This window comes from Anabrus simplex, chromosome 8 (genome assembly GCF_040414725.1).
Source record: "Anabrus simplex isolate iqAnaSimp1 chromosome 8, ASM4041472v1, whole genome shotgun sequence".
Lineage (NCBI taxonomy): Eukaryota > Metazoa > Arthropoda > Insecta > Orthoptera > Tettigoniidae > Anabrus > Anabrus simplex.
In genome coordinates this window covers 104260580-104278262 of record NC_090272.1, presented here as the reverse complement: position 1 = coordinate 104278262, position 17683 = coordinate 104260580, and the positions used below count along the sequence as shown (strand labels likewise).

Genomic DNA, 17683 nt, shown 5'->3' with positions numbered 1-17683 from the left:
GTGTAGTTGAGAAACCACTACATTATTAAAGATTGTGCATTGAAGGTTTGTGGTCTGCTGGAAATATATTAGTAGTCCTCACCGATCCTCATCCGGTTTGAGTCGGCCTATTTTTACTCTGATCTGTTTATTGAAGCGTGGTTAAAAGGGACACCAATAAATGATACTCAGTTGCTGGTGTGTTGTTTGTCAGTAATCTCCCATGATTCACCCTATCAAAAGCCTGGATGGGTGAATAGTAATACAGTCCATTTGACCTCCTGAATCTAAAATATTTGCCATATCTTGCTGGAATCCAACAAGTTGAGCTTCACTGGAATCTTTCCTAAACCCGAACTGCCTTCTATCAAACCAGTTAGTAATTTTGCAAATGTGTCCAATATAATCGGAAAGAATGCTTTCCCAGAGTTTACAAACCACACATGTAAAGCTGACTGGCCTGTTATTTTCTGCTTTGTTTGTCACCTTTTCCTTTGTACACATTAAAAAAAAAAAAAAAAATGCTGTTTGTTCGAGGCGTCGACCCATGTGAATCTTTTGCTCCTACTGACACCATATTGTATGAACCTGCATGTAATTCGAATGGCGGTAGTGTGGAATTCTGTGTGTGAGGAAAGGAAGATTAAGGACATCTCAAACGCCCAGTCCCCAGGCCAGGGATATTAATCATTACAATTTTAAAAACCTGACCCGGCCAGGAATCGAACCCAGGGCTGCCGGGTGACAGGCGGACGAATTGCCCCCTACACCGTGGGGCCGGACTACACTGGGTTTAATATTGCAACTCTCCATTCATTTGGTATAGCTCCTTTTTGCAAACAGTAATCAAATAAGTATTTCAGATACGGTATGGCTCTGTATTCTAACCCATACTCTTCAATATATTCCCAGATATCTTACAAATTCCAGCTGCTTTTGTAGTTTTCGCCTTTATTTCTGTAAAAATTTCTAACTCTTTTCCTCACCTACGCCTACTTAATCTCTTTGTATAATAATACACAGTATTGGATCTTTTATATTTTTATTTACCAATATCCACCCATCATAATTGTTTAAAAACTCCCTTGTGCCTCTCTTTATCAACCATATTACACTGCTTAATGGTCCCACTTTTAAAACCTTCATTTCCATCACATTTATTTTTAACTACAACTAAAACAGCTTCATGTTCACATATACCATCTGTCACTTCAGTTTTTTTACAGAGCTCACCTGGTTTTATCAGCACCATTGTTCAGTTCCATCTTATTCTGATTCAGCTGTCTTTTCCAGAATAACTTACAGTATTTAGCATTTGCTGGTCTTGGTTGTTCCAACACAGAGGGTGTAAGCTAGGCTTTTGTATCATTTCACATGAAATCATAGCCTGACTAAGAATTAGAGAATATTTGTGAATTTGCTTACATCAAACTTTTCTGCAAGCCTGGTGGGTTTATTTCATTGTAATTATATTCTGTGTAGAGCATATTGTAGTCTAATTTGAAAATAACTTACTGTTGTCTTATTTCTGTAATGTAATGCCTTCCTCTTAAATTTGTATTATCTACGTGAATTTCAGGTGTTGAGCCAAGATGTGAAGAAGGAAAACCCCCTGCAATTCAAGTTTCGAGCTAAATTCTATCCTGAAGATGTTGCTGAAGAACTTATTCAAGATATTACCCTTCGTTTATTCTACTTGCAGGTAGGTTACCTAAATGTGTTTACTAGAGTTTACATCCTACGGGACAATGTTGTCTTATTAAGTAATTGTTTGTGTGAGAATGCTGGGAAGTTTCCTGTGTAGAGTATTAATCATCATGTTTTGTTGCTTTATTCTATTAAGTCTTCAGCCCAGAGACTGGTTGGATCCTCAAATAGTACCACCAAAGGTTATATTGTGAGGAAACTGCAGAAACCAGTGGAGGTTTAATAATGTGGCATACACAGCATAGTGAGGAGTTGGGATACTTTGCCATTAATTTCCTCACTGGACCAGAAAATGTCATTTTAGCTCGATTGGCCCTGTGAGTACCATTTCAGCAGCTTCCATACTGTCTCAGCCACAAGTGAGACAGACTTTTGCGGAAGCTACCTTTTGCTCTGATGTGTGCCAAGAGACAGGCGCAGAATTCATCAAGAAATGGCCAGAGGCATTTATTGCATGTAGAAACATTCAGATATTCTGATATAGTTATTGATGGTTTTATGAAGTTACGGGCTTCTCAGAATCCTGTTGAAGGAAGTAGAGTTGAGCAGTCAGGCTACTAAATGTAGGTACTTCTGAGGCTCTCGAGGAAAAGAACACCAGAGGTTCTGCTGTCTTTAGCATGTTTTCCCCATGGTGTTCTGGAGTAATATGTTAAGCAACAGCGTAAAGGCTGTTTTTTTATCCCCAACAGCCCCACTATAAACTGTTACAAACAGCCTAGGTGTTCTAAAGAAGTGCACTAGGACATTAGTAGTGATAGTTTCTAATGCTTTCCTCATTAAAAGTATGAATTTCTTTACTTCTTTACATCGAAACCAAAGAGGTTCAGTTGAAAGGAAGTCCTTGTCAGATAGTGCACTATGGTTGAGCTTTAATTAAATTGCTTGGTTGCCAGTTGTTTGGTTGTACCTTGGATTGCTTGGTTTATTTGGTGTCAACACTAATACGGCTCCTAACAAACCTTTCATACTGAACATAGATTTTTCTTGCTCATATGGTTGGTTCGATTAAAGCTTTTTAATCAGATTTTATTTAAAAGAACATTTCACTGTAATCTAGTTTGTCAAAGCATGATATGTTAGGGGGGGAAGAAACCTAAGAGGATTGAGTGCCATGTAAGGAATACGAAACTGGAACAGGTGGAACATTTCAAGTAATTGGTATGTGTATTCTCCCAGGATGGTAATATACTAAGTGAAATTGAATCAAGGTACAACAAAGCTAATGCAGTGAACTCGGTTATGATCAGCAGTATTCTCTAAGTAGAGAGTTCTTGGACAGAACTGCCTTTACATTAGTCTGTTTTCAAACAGGGAGTGAAAGCTGTTTGGACTCAAAGTATATTATTCATAAGTTAGAAGTAGCAGTTATGAGAACGATGGCTGGTAAAAACAGAAACGATGGTAGAAGGGTATTTGGAATGAGGAGATAAAGTCCAAATTAAGAATGAACTCTATGGAGGAAGCTATATATTTAAACCAGCTGTGAGTTAAAAGGAGACTCTATCATGGGGGGAGTAAAATAAGTAGAGGAAGACGAAGATGGTCAGACTTGGTTTTTATTTTTTTATTTTTATGATTTAGTGATGACGTTTTAAACTAAATAAGGCCTTAGAGCTAGTTACGGATAGGATTGTCAAGGCACTTCGTTAATTTGAAGTTTGCAGCCTGAAAGCTGAAAGGTAGAACTGAGTATCAAAGCATGTAGTGAAATGGATAGTATCATGAGGCTTATACCCGTTACTTCGAATCGCTACCTTTACCCTTCAAACTCATATCAAGAGTTCATAGAACTTGTCTAATACTCTTGTTTTATTGAAATATTCTACATTTGTGACAGTTATCTCCTATATAATTCAGGACTAATATTATAACCTAAGATTTTGAGCCTGTATTGTTTTGTAAAATATATAGTTAACTCGCATTTAATTAACATACTTTACATGACAGGTGAAGAATGCCATCCTGTCTGATGAAATATACTGCCCTCCTGAAACATCAGTGCTCTTGGCTTCATATGCTGTGCAGGCAAGGCATGGTGACTACAACAAAGCGATCCATACTCCTGGATTCCTTGCTAATGATCGCCTGCTGCCTCAGCGGTAAGTCATATCATACTTGAAGAATATAGCCTCCTTGAAATGTTGGTTGTTGTAAAAAAAAGACATACGTATTATTTTCTACGTGGGTGGTGGTGGTGGTGGTGGTGGTCGTCTTGTTGTAAGATTGTTTCAGGTACTTCATTTTTTGTTTGTTTTAGGTTTAAGAATAAGATCTAGTATATAATGTATATGAATCTGTCTTTTAATTCATTTTTTATGTTCATAGTATGCAAATTATTGTAACCTAATATGAAAATGCCTTGCCCTGTAACGTTGGAATGTTGTATGATCACTGAAATTGGTTAGTGCTATTAGCTTCCATCCTTGAATACCTGGGTTTGATTCCTAGTACTGTCAGAAAAAAAGGATTGGCAGGAGATATGTAGTTGAAAAGGTACGTGCAACTCAGCTCCATTGAGGATGTACTTGTAAAGAGCTGCACCATCTCAGGGTGAGGACACAAATTTATATTCTGTACTGATATCAGTGTGGGAAGACAGTTTAAAAAAATGTTACGAGTATGCTATTGAATGACAAAAAAAAAAAAAAACTTCATAACAACTGACCTGGAAAGGAGTTCTTAACCTTTGAGATGTGCCTCCATGGTGTGTGTGTGTGTGTAAATGGATTAAGAGTTGTTATTATTGCCCTCTATAACATTTTTGTAACAGTATTCCTTTTTCAGAATTTAAGTATTAGAAACCATTTAGTATTCACTATAGTCCAATTAGTAAACATCCTTCAGAGTGACCGGTGGGGCGTAGTCGCGTAGGTAGGGTGGGATCTTAGCGTGCTCGCTCTCTCTTCCCGGTTCGCTATCTCTTAATTTGCTTGTTGACAAGTTGTGTTCAGCCTCTGCATACACATTTTGCAAGCAACGATTCAGCTGACATTGGCTGTAGTCCTGTTACACCTAATACCTATCGTAAGGCCCTCAAATACACTGCCATCATGATGTACAGGCCTTGTTGTAGCGAGAGCGGGAAAGCAATCGGCTGATCATTGGGGGGGGGTAGTTCAGCATGAGAGTTAGTTGAGTTGCATGTCAATTCTTTGTTTTATTGAAATTTTAAACCGTGGCCGCATATTCACTCATGAGATAAGTCGTCATGGACTGCATTAAGTGAATAGTCCTTAATTAGTGAAGACAACTTATACAACTTATTATGTCAAAAACATGGGTAACATTAGGTTCATTTTTATGTAATCAGACTTATGGCTTTTTCAAATTCGTTGTATTTCAAAATTAAAGTCCAATTTGTGCATTTTAGAAATGTATTGTGAAATAAGACTGAGATTTTTCATATCAATCTTCATGCAATGGAACAGGGGTATTCCATGAAAACTGAACATGAAAATAATTGTGTAGGCATTATTTGTTGTTTAAAAATCTAAATATTTTTAACAATAACTGAATTTAATGACAGTGACAGTAAATGTTTTGTTATTGTTGGAGGTTAGCTTACTCGTAATATCTCTTGTAGGTACCGAATTGGTGGTACAGAAATATTTTACATTTGTAGTAATTGGTTGCATGTTTTCTATCAGTGTGTATGATGTGAATGTTCCAGTTGACTAGAAAATGGATAGAAATCCCAAGAATATGTCTCAAAGTGTTAGCCTGTGCTCACGGAAACGAAGGGATATACGTGAGAAATAGAACACTATGGGGAAGGATATGCATTGTATGTCAAAAATAACAGTTATGAATAGTTTTTGGTTTTATAAGATGTTAAGTTTCTTAATTTAAATGGGTGTTATATTCGAGTGTGTTCAAGTCCCACCCAGAGCGTGACGTAATCAGAGCTACAGTACGGCCTGTATATCACGAAGGCAATGGCAAGTAGTATATTTTAACCTATCAGGATGCTCACTCGGTTTTGTGACATTTGAGCGTGTTTTTACCCAATCAGTTTGTATAATACACTTTGTGCATTTTAATATGAAGTCTCGTAGCTAATGGGGTTTAGCGTTCATCAACTTCATAAAGATTGAAAAGGAAACCTTATCTAATGCACAGCTGTCCTACTCAGTCTATATCGCTCATCACTCCACTAATAACTCATGATTTTTTTCATCACCAAGTAATTATTACTTTGCGAACAGTGAATGAGAAAATGATACCTCCCTATTAACTTAAATTAGCACATGCACTGGCCAGAAATAACCTACCACTGAAATCAACATACAAACACTTCAGCGGCTCAAATAATACAACTTAGGGAAAATTCAAACCATCAAGAATACTTGGATGAGTCCATTGGGAAAGTAGTAAAGGGTAGAGGGCAGAATACCTGTTAGACTAAGTTATTCACAATCCATTTTGCCATAGTTATAAAAGAACTGCATTCTGGTATGCTTGAAACAAGATATTACCTCCCCTGCTTAAAAAAAAATGAAAAATGAAAAAGCAGAAAAAGAAATTAATGCCCATATGTTGTCATTTCATGACTGGCTGTACTCAACAAGTGTGAAGATTTTTCTGATAACCTGTGTGTGATAACTGTACTAACATGTGTGTTTATTGGGGAGCCAGGCTGGGTGGCTCAGATGGTTGAGGTACTGGCCTTCTGACCCCAACTTGGCAGGTTCGATCTTGGCTCAGTTTGAGGTATTTGCAGGTGCTCAAATACGTCGGCCTCGTGTCAGATTTACTGGCATGTAAAAGAACTGGCACTAAATTCTGGCACCTCTGTGTCTCCATAAACCGTAAAAGAAGTTAGTGGGACACAAAGCCAGTAACATTATTTTATGTAATTCGGGAGAGGATTGGGAAGGAGGTAGACGATGCACATGCTTCCCACAAAGTTTTAGATTTTTAGATTATGAAAAGTACTGTACACATTAGCTTAATTATAACTAAACTAACCAAAACTAAACATAAGGCATACTTTTTCTAAAAACAAGAACAAACTGACAATAAGTTTTACTGGTATGCAAGGAAATTATTGTATATTGTCCTGCCCTCGCAGAGCCCTCCCAGGTTATTATGAGGACTTTGAAGTCATGCCAACTACGTTTCACAGTAGTCAAACAGTTAAGTCTAGAACTGAACATTGTAGAATTTGACATCTATATCACAACAAAATATACTCTTGCATCATTATCAAACTATAGAACTCTTATTGAAACTGTGCAAGGAACTAAGTACTTAATCTTGGAGTGAGCAAGGAGCCTGTCAATCATTACTGCAACACACTAACACCGGCTTAGCACGATGTGTAGGTAAAGACTGGCCTGCGGGAGGAGTGGGAGACGAGGCAGCCTACATCGATTACCCCTCGCCACATGTGTGGCCGATTCCAGCACAGGGCGTTTATCTTCTTTAAATAATCATGTCCTTTGTGTGAAAGTACATTCTTTGAATAAGCATATCAATAAAAATTTAAGATAATTTGGTTACTGGCTGTAATAGTTTTGTGTATTACAGTGCACAGTCAAAATGACACCAATAGTTGATTTTTCTGAGACTATTTAATTATTGCCAACTTGGTGAAAAATTTTTTCCTCTTCAGTACTGAACTTGGCAGTTGTACAGTTCTGTTCCTAAGGAGAAAATCTTAACAAAAGTAGCCTAGTGTTGAATATTTTACAGAAAAAAAAATTTCATTATATAATGAAAATGATAAAGTGCAATGTTTCTAGTGTATAAAAATGCGTCTGCCGAAGTCCTGGAACATATAGTCAATATACAGAGAGAAGAGAGCTTAGGTCGCATCGGGAACATTTCATGAATACACAGTGAGAAGAAAGCTTGGGTCAAATCAGGTACTTGTTCTGTTATCACTGAATTTCTTCCTCGGGTATTTTTTCTGTCTGATCAGCAGTTACATTGGAATGTTGTATGAACACTAAAATTGGTGTTTACCTCGGTACTTTAATGATTTGCGCTATAAGCTGGCGTCTTTAGAGGCCTGGGTTCGATTCCTGGTACTGTCAGAAATTTTAAAATGGCATGAAGGCTGGTACATGGGTCATAAAGGTATGTACAGCTTACCTCCATTGCGGGTAACTACATTGCCCCTCTTACAATAATCGACATGGTCTATCTTAATTCCAATATAAATGGTCCGTTATTAGACATTATAAATTTTCCAGCTAACTCATTCTTGTTTGCCAGCGTTTCACCCTAGTGTGCCAATTTAGGCCCATCACTTGCTAACTAGTACCCCTACAAATGTGCATGGCTAATGCATATAGTGGAGGCGGCTGTGAAATGCTGGCAACTAAGAATGAGGTAGCTGGAAAATTTATGGTGTCCAATAACGGACCATTTATATTGGAATTATGAATTTACTCATTCAGGATAAATATTTCAGGCTCCCTGTGGGAATCATTATCTACATCATGGTCTATCTTTCCATAATAAAGCCTTGTAAGTTGGCTTCATTCTTGTGTTGGTTCCATCTGACCCTTGCTAGGTAGTCTCCTGGCCTGTATAGCATCATCGTTCTTTGGACCACTGTGGGTGTTTATTCTTCTTAGGTCTATTAGGGATAGTCTTAAGCTACAGCTATTGTGGCATCCCTAAGTGGGGTCCCACTTTGCAGTGGTGTTAATTGTTAGTATTTTGGTTCAGTCTCTCTTGGTAGCTTGTGCTGTCGTTTTAAAGTTTGGTGATGTAAAATATTAGGATTTTCTTGTTTCTCATTAGCATACCAATGGTGTTTCAGATTAATTTTAATCAGAGATAGATTATGTTAGAAGCCAATGTTAGCTCTTCTTAGCATGCTGATGCTTATGTCGCAGTGGTGCTACCTGTCTGTAGCTACGTGTTCAATCTTGAATTCACCCATCATGCTGTTTGGATTGCCCCACATCATGGCCATACTGGGTAGGCGTTTCAAGGCCGTGGACATCAAGACTAGTCCATACTTGGTGCATAAGCGTATTAAGTGTTCACTGATCTTGTTCGTTCTCTTATGGACAGAGTAATTTCCTGCAATCTTGCAGTACAGTAGAACCTCATAATAAAGTCCCCATTAGTCCGGACTTTGCTTAAGGTAAGACCGAATGCCCTATCTTGCCAATGTTAATTTTGTATACTTTAGCAGTTTCTGAGAAAAAAGAATATAAAGATAAATGCATGGAATTTTTACAGTATATTCCTCAACTCTTACTAAGTGCTGGGATTTACAATTGGAACTATGGTTCAATAAATGTGGGAGTAATTTTTGTTTGTTTTGAAAACATATATTCCAATTTTTAAAAATCATGAGGCATAACTCTCAAGGTATAAGTCACAATGACTTGATTGTAGATCCCCAGCTGTATTGTATACACATTAAGTACCTGTCAAGATTTCATGGTTATACATTGTATAGTTTGAAGAAAAAGATTTATTGAGTTTTAAGTTTCAAGAAAATAAACTCCAAAGTTAGAGTGAAAAAAGTATCTTAAACGTGCCCAATACGTTTTCCTAGACTAATTAGAAGAATCCAGCACCATAATCTGACTCCTCACTGGCTAATCTTCTCCTTTTTTTCTTTCTTGCTTCATTTGTTGCCAGATTTGCTGCAAATTCTGCTTTTTGCACCCTTAACCTGTCAAGCACTTTCAATCCAGATGCGGTATGCTTTCTTATTTCTACTCCCAGTTCTTAAAGTACCTTAAGTCTGCCTGAATTCCCATGATTGAAGGTTATTACAGCATCTGAGACCCCTAACTTTAATGTATTATATCCCACAAACACATTCTTGGGGACCGTGGTCCAGGTGATATTATTAAATGTTTCATTGACATTTTGTGTTTTCTCATGGACATTTTTTTTAACAGTTCAGGTCCCTGTATATGGGTTCCATTACAGCTAGTGGTGTGGAATGTTTATGCTCTGCCTCAGCCTTCCTATATTTACACCATGTATCTGGAGGTGGTGGACAGAGATGATGATGATGTACCGGTTCATGGTCTGTTGAAATGTGGTGAAAGTAGGTGGCCCACACAGCCCTCTTCATTGCATCGAGGTTATCAGTATTGTTTCTGATAGCTGCCCCATAGTACTCTTGCAATTCATCTATTACTTTGTCAGTTAGCCTCCCTGCATTCTTGATACCTTTCCCATCTGACAATTTAGTATCACCTAATTTACTTCTGAGTTTTCGAAGACGTGTTCCAAGTCTTTTCTTCACATGTGCTACACATTCTTAGCGATAGGAACGTCATAGGGCCTACTATTTTTAAAAACAGCAGTGAATGATTTACAATCACAATCACCCAAATATTCCACATAGTGGACAACCCTCTCTTTTACAGATCTGTTGAAAATGGATACAGCTGCTGCCACCTCCATTCCATCACTAGACCCCTCATAATTTTTCATGCATGAAGCCGTATGAGCTTTTATCTTCTCCTTATTTCTACCAGCTGCTGTACATCCTTGGCAATACTTCGTAAGTACTTAAAAAAAACAACCACCTTACCCATGTCGACACTCGTAGCAGTAGCACAACCATTTTTAGACTTATGTCCCCGCTTTTGCCAAGAACCATCAAATGCTACACTAATATCAGATCCATTGTCATTCACATCAACCACCTCTTTAGCTGCAGCTTTCATTGATGCTGTAGCTACAGAATTGACACAATCCCCAACCAATTTTGTACATTTCTTGTAGTTAGTGGGTGGATTTGGAAGGTTCATGAGGGCACAAAAATCTTTACAGCACTAAACCCCTTACCAATGCACCTAAGTCCATAAAACAACCTAATATTTCTCATAAAGGTCAGTCTTACTGCATTTATTTGAGCTGAAAAATGTTTTTTCCACTCTACAATTTGAACATATAATTGTCAGTTCACTCACTATTCCATTTCTTGATGCTTTATCTTCAGTAAGGGTTATATTCCCACCACACAATTTACAACATACACTCTCTCTCAACACTGCACGTAAAATTGTTAAATCTATCACTATATTAACCGAAGTAGGTGCACTATCTTCAAAACGTCTGACTCATTGGCTGAATGGTCAGCGTACTGGCCTTCGGTTCAGAGGGTCCGGGGTTCGATTCCCGGCTGGGTCGGGGGTTTTAACTTCATTGGTTAATTCCAGTGGCCCGGGGTTTGTGCTGTCCCGAACATCCCTGCAACTCTCACACCACAAACAACACTATCCACCACCACAATAACACGCACTTACCTACAAAGGGCAGGTGCCGTCCACCCTCATCGGAGGGTCTACCTTACAAGGGCTGCACTCTGCTAGAAATAGCCACACAAAATTATCTTCAGAACAATCTTCAGGCTGAAGCTTTCTTTTGGAAGCACTAGGGGGCGTGGCTGCAGTTTCACTGACTTCATTATTATCCATTTCTTTAGAAACAGCTGCAACATGTCAACATGTGATTCAACATTATTTAGTCTGTAGAATCTATTACCTTTGTTCTTACGTTTTTTATACACACGTGTGCTCCGTGGCATTGTAAGATACATGAATAAATAAGTAAAAAACTTAAAGAAATGTGAAACCAAAACAAGGATACAATAAATATATAAGTTTATCGCCAATTATTTGTTTGTAAACAGCAGTAGGCTGACATAGAGCACAACAGTATAGCCAACTTCCGGAACTTAAACCACAACCTTCTAGGTCAAGAAGTTCCTGATATATCAATGACTATACTAATCGGTGCAACATGAAACGAAAATCCATGCAGTGTAGATGTAAATTTAAAAAATAATTTAAAATACTTCTAGGACGAATTTCTATATAAACGATAAACCCAAATGCCCGTTAAAGTCCAAATTGTAACAAGTCAATAAACAGTCTTTTCTTTTTTTTTTTTTCAGATTTTGGCGTTCGGTTTTACCTTAATCTGGACAGCTTAATACATAAATGCAATTACAATATAAAGCAGTTTTCCGTGGTTTCCCATTTTCACACCAGGCAAATGCTGGGGCTGTACCTTAATTAAGGCTACGGCCGCTTCCTTCCAACTCCTAGCCCTGCCCTGTCCCATCGTCACCATAAGACCTATCTGTGTCGATGTGACGTAAAGCAAAAAAATATATATAAAGCTGAGTTACGAATGCAATGTTGTGAACTGCAAGAGGATATCGTTGAAAGTGTGATTGCTGCAGAAAGCTCTGAAATGGATGAATATGTCCAGGATAAAGCAGATGATAATTATTAATCCTTAGTCAAAACTAAATGAAATTAAAGACCATCTAAATATTGGCAACTATAAAAACATATCTGCATATTACGAACATTTGAGGCATCTGCACGAGTTAATTATTAAAGAAATTGTCAAAGACAACAAAAAAAGCACAGCAGTTTCTTCAAACCAGCGAGTATGGTCAGTGAAGGTGTGCCTTGATTGCCATGTTCTAATTCCGTACTGCACTAGTTTTCTGTATTTTGTAGGCCCTAATACTATAATGCATTATATCTTGTATACTATTAACCTTCGTATTTCTTAAATTTAAAATACTGTACTGTACAAGTTTTTTTTACTGAATATAGCATGTTTGGCTCATTTCGTAAGTTATTTTGTTTAATCAAACAACCTGGAGTCTATTAGTCCAGATTAGAGGTTCTGCTGTTTTTCCATTCTCTGCCAATCTGGGCATTGGAATCGCCTAGTGGTATACTTGTATAGTAATGCAGGACCTTACCTAGGGTTTTATTCAGAGTATCCCAGTACTGCAGTGCGAGTTAACCAGTGAGTATCTCCTTTTATTGTATCTGAAGGATAGTACCGAGATAGTCGTTCATTGAGAAGTATGCGTATAGCCAGTCTGTGGTGTATTATGAAATCAGTCCTGAGGAAGGGTACGTTCTCCATGACTTTTACCAGGTTTTCTCTTGTATTACCCGATATCCTCAAGACTCCGTAACATCTTTGTCCTACAAGTTTGTACAGTGGAACCTCAATTGTCCATTCCCAGAAACTACGTTTTCTCGAATAGTGTGTTCAAATTGCTCGGTCCCGCGAGTATCGTAATTAAATCACGTAAAAATCCTGCATCATCTGTTCCTCGAAGAAACTATTTCCCAGATCAACCGTCCAGAAATTTCAGTCTTATCGACACTAAATCCTCAATCATTTAAATTTAGAATTAGAAGTTTTTAATATTGAAATCCTCGATCAAGCCTTTTTCAATAAACTGTGTCTTACAAAAGAATAGCTATGGCATAGGCCTACTTATGGATGTTGGCGTTAATGCTCTATCATTGCGATAATTAGAGCAAGTATCGGTACTGTACTGGAAAAGCTATCGGCGGTGAACTTGCATAAGGAACCATCTTAGCATCGCATTCGGGTGGTGGTGTTTAGAGAATCTCGGAAATCGTAGAGCAGAGAGTGGCCACAACAATTGTAAGGAGACGGCACATTTCAACAGCTCTGCTTGAGGACTGAACAAGTTTCCTCAAATATTTGTGCTTATAGAACGTTCTTATGTCCAGGGTTAGATGTTTGTTTTTACTTTTTTTTTCGATTATGTTGCCGAACACATTTTTGGCACTTTCCTCAGGACACTGTATAGTAACTGGGATTTCAGGCAGGAATCGAAACTGCTCCTTCTTAACACAAAACTAGCATTTTAATATTATTGTACACGATTATGCTATCGAGACCAGAACAGATGTTGCACCTTACATAAAAAATGCCATGGGAGGTCCTGGGATTGCCTAATTACTGTTTTGGTCCTAGTATAAATGTCAAAAACCAGAGTTGTTTTATTTGCGCATGTTACATTTAAATGGTTTATATCATTTCCAACTCGTGCTGACATTTGCAGTGAGAGCGCTTTCCAGCTGAACTCAGGGTCACAAATAACCGTAATTTCTTAAGTTTTGATTATATATTTTTTCTCTTTCCAGTTTCATTGTATTAGTGGCGGGCAGAGTAGAATATAATGCATTGCATGTTACAAATCTCATTTTGTATTGACTGTTATCACTTCACAGAAAAAAATAAAAAAATAATGCATTTGAGGACTTTTGAGAATCAGTACTAACCATATTCTCAAGTTCACCATAACCTTTACAAGTCAATGTAGGCCTAATTTACACAGGTAGAAGATTTCCAGAAACTGACTACAAACATTGTACCAAAGACCAAATTACAATGGAAGATGAAGAAAAGGGATTTTGCCATGATATTGGGCACTTTTGTATCTAATGTGCTTTATTTTATTAGATGAGAGAATTAAAAGTACTTGTGGTCGATTGTCATTTGGCTTGGTGTTATTAGATTTTCGAAGAGTTTGGCCAGTCAAAGTTGCTGAACTGAAAGAAGTTTTCACAGGACACTGACGAAGTTTCCCCTGTAAAATTGAATATAAAGTATAGATATTTTGAACTCGTGTACCGGTAATTAATGTTTGATGCCGGTTTCGCGGTCTAACTTGCCTGGCTCTCATCTGGAGGGTCTGGGTTCGATTCCCGGCTAGGTCAGGCATTTTTACCTAGATATAAGGGCTGGTTCCAGGTACACTAACTCTACATGATAACCTTTAATTGAGGAGCTATCTAATGGTGAGATGGCAACCCCGGTCTAGAGAGCCAGGAATAATTGCCGAGAGGATTCGTCACAACAACCATGCGTCACCTCGTAATCTGCAGGCCTTCGGGCTGAGCAGTGGTCGCTTGGCAGTTAAGACCCATTGGGGCCCTAGTTTGGTTTGGTTTGGTTTAGGAGTGTTGGTAAGATTATAATTACCGGTATACGTATTTAATTTTTGTGATGTTTAGCCAAATTGTTTATGGTTTTCATTCATTCCGGGATGTTCCATTTTCCCGTGTTGTACATTTTATTTTCATGCTCCCTCCAAAAACGGAGAATCGAGGTTCCTCTGTATCTTCCTGGACTGTTACACCAACATTCTTGCCGTTCAGTACATAAAGTGTGTACAGTAGAGTCTCGATTATCCGACTTAAACGGGGCGTGGAGTACGTCGGATCACCGAAAATGTCGGATAATACAGAATAACTTTGAAAATGAGCTAAAACAAACAGGAAGGCTATACTGTATTACGTACTATGTTTTACGGGACTCTATTTATTGACTTATTAATTCAGTTGTACAGTAGATGCAGTACTGTTTTCTTACTACGCCTGTAGCCAGGTGCAGACGTCTTGGTTTGGGCTGCAAGAGTTTTGATGTCAGCATCTTGAAATTCAGCCCAGTCTCATCACAATTAAAAATCTGATCACCGGATAATCCTTCAGCAAGAATTATTTCTTGAAATTGTCTCTTAAATTTCACAACCTCATCGCATTTAGCTGACAGTTTTTCTCCACAGATATTAAGCTGCCCAATGACATACCGTTTTTTCCACTGATCAAGCCACCCAGCACTGGCAGTAAAATTAGGGTCCTTTTATTAAACTCCTTCTGGATGTACACCGCCATTTCTTGCAGAATGGGGCCGGATATTGACAAGCTCATTTCCTGGATTTTAGTGAACCAAAGAAATAGTGCTTCACTTACTTTTTCGTACTCACATTTTTCATTGTTTTTTCTAATTTTCAGTGCATCACTTGTTGCTCTGGTAGAGCACCACTTTTCAATTTATTCCCTCGTATGTTTCCAGTCTCCCACTGTAACACGTCCAACACCATAATCTGAAGCCTTCTTTTTTTTTTCGGAGAGTTTTCCCTTTGTCCAGTCTCTTTAACCCACTCTACTTGTCTTCCACATAAACAATCGCTTTCTTACGTTTACTCGCCATACTCACAGAGGATATGAAAAATATAACATCCGCACCCAACCAATACTACATTGAACAATCCTACCGCATGACTGCCAGTGCTTGTCCCACAGTCGCACCCTCCACACCCCGTGTCCCAGAATTGCATCCACCTAAAATTCAAATTAAGCCTACCAGTGTCGGATAACACGGAGTGTCGCATAAGCGAAGGTCGGTTGAGCGAGACTCTACTGTATTTAAATTGCCCTATTTTGATTAAGAATTTTATATTGTAGCCAGGTATGCAACGTTCCTTTTATGGTTTCTCTTATTTTCGACTGGGTCACATTAACGTATCCACACAGACGCACACGAGATGCTGTCAGTTGTACAAAAGCTGCCATTATTAAAAACAACTGAATAACACAGCACATAGAGGTTACAACCTTAGAACACAAATAGAACAGTTGACTGTGTACAAGCATGTCGCTTCAATATGGAGACTGCGTTTTACCGCATGTCACAAAGTCACAAGTATATTCCTTGTTACACCATAACTTGTCAATCAATAACTTCCATACAATAACTCAGCAATAACTAACAGTAACTCGTTCCACAACTTACTCATCGCCGGCAAGATCGCCTCCTTATATATGTGCCTGGCCAGGCATCTAGAAAGTTACCTTACGAAAAATACCTTTGTAAAACTTCTAGTGTGTCCAATACATGGATTACAATGTGTAGAATATTCTCAATTGTTCTAGTGTCTATCCATTCTGGAAGTTACAGTGTGTTTCACAATTACGGATTAAAATTTGTATTTAAAGAGGTAAGAATAAATTATATTAATTTACAGTAACGGAACTGATATCAATGTCTATGTACAACACGTTTCATAACCTAGCATACAATATGATAGACTATGTAAATAATAGTAATACTAAATGGATGTAACACTTTATTACTATACATACAGGAAATAATAATAATAATAATAATAATAATAATAATAATAATAATAATGATAATGATAATGATAATATTCGAGCTCGATGTCTAAATTAGTTACCCATGGGCGAGAGAATATTGTTTTCAGATTATACCTGTTATCGCACTTGCGTCAACATGAAGGTATAGGTTCCCCAGAATCAGACTAGTTACCTAGTGACAAGTAGGAGTGGATTGGTTACCACCTGGTGTTCTATCTTGATGAAGTTTGTACTTCATGTTGAACACAATCCAACACACAAGTGTGTAGGTTTGGTCACCTGATGATGACTGGTAGGTTCACCTACCCAGCTTCCTGCTGGGATTGGTTACCCAACCATCTACTGGGTTGCTCAGCTTAACAGGGGCACCTCTTGTATGTTGAGTTGGAGTGAAATAGGCTAGTTGGATTCTCTTGCTGAATCAAATGGCTTTTAGTGCCGGGAGTGTCCGAGGACATGTTTGGCTCGCCAGGTGCAGATCTTTTGATTTGACACCCATAGGCGACCTGCACATTGTGGTGAGGATGAAATGATGAAGACAACACACACCCAGCCCCCCCGTGTCAGCAAAATTAACCTATGAGGGTTAAAATCACGACCCTGCCGGGAATCAAACCCGGGACGCCTGTGACCAAAGGCCAGCACGCTAACCATGTTGCCATGGAGCTGGATGCTGAATCAAATATTTTCGTACTGCAGATGACTGGCAACAATGTATTTCACTCCCACATTTGCTGGAATTGTAAAGACTCTTTCCAGGTCTATTCCCAGGATCTATATTGACAGTGTGCAGATAAAACAAGCATGCTAACCAATGCACACATGCCAATCAATGAGGTCAATAAAACAGGCCACGAAAAGGGCAGACAAATGCTGGGAAACACTAGAAGAAATAGTATCAAAAATTCCTCCAAACCACGTCAAAATCTTACTAGGAGACATCGGTGCACAATTAGGCAAAGGAAATGGCCAAACTCATCAGTGAATTCCAAATTAGCAATCTCTTACCCAAACCACAGAGAAATCAGGAATGTTAAAGACAGAAAGGGTGCAAACATAGACTCGCATCATTTAACTGACAAGAATCAAACTACAGTTGAAACCTCAGATTCACAAAAAAGAAGCCACTACTGTCAAAATTTGGCCCTACTAGTATCCAACTATCTCTCACAGAAGAATTAGAGAGAAAGGAGGCCAAAAAATTGGCAACAACTCAAAAGCAAACTGATTTACAACAGCATGAACACTAATTCCTCGGCAGAAAAGAAAGA

General features: G+C 38.3%; 1 protein-coding gene across 5 annotated transcripts in view; it reads left to right on the top strand.

Annotated features, from left to right (window-relative positions):
• Positions 1–17683, top strand: part of Moe (Moesin) — a 310308-nt gene that overhangs the window by 248157 nt on the left and 44468 nt on the right. For all 5 annotated transcript variants that reach the window (XM_067152408.2, XM_067152409.2, XM_067152411.2 and 2 more), the window contains 2 exons: positions 1559–1681; positions 3637–3788. In XM_067152408.2, coding sequence (XP_067008509.1) covers positions 1559–1681; positions 3637–3788 — 275 coding nt within the window. The remainder of the gene's footprint in view (positions 1–1558; positions 1682–3636; positions 3789–17683) is intronic.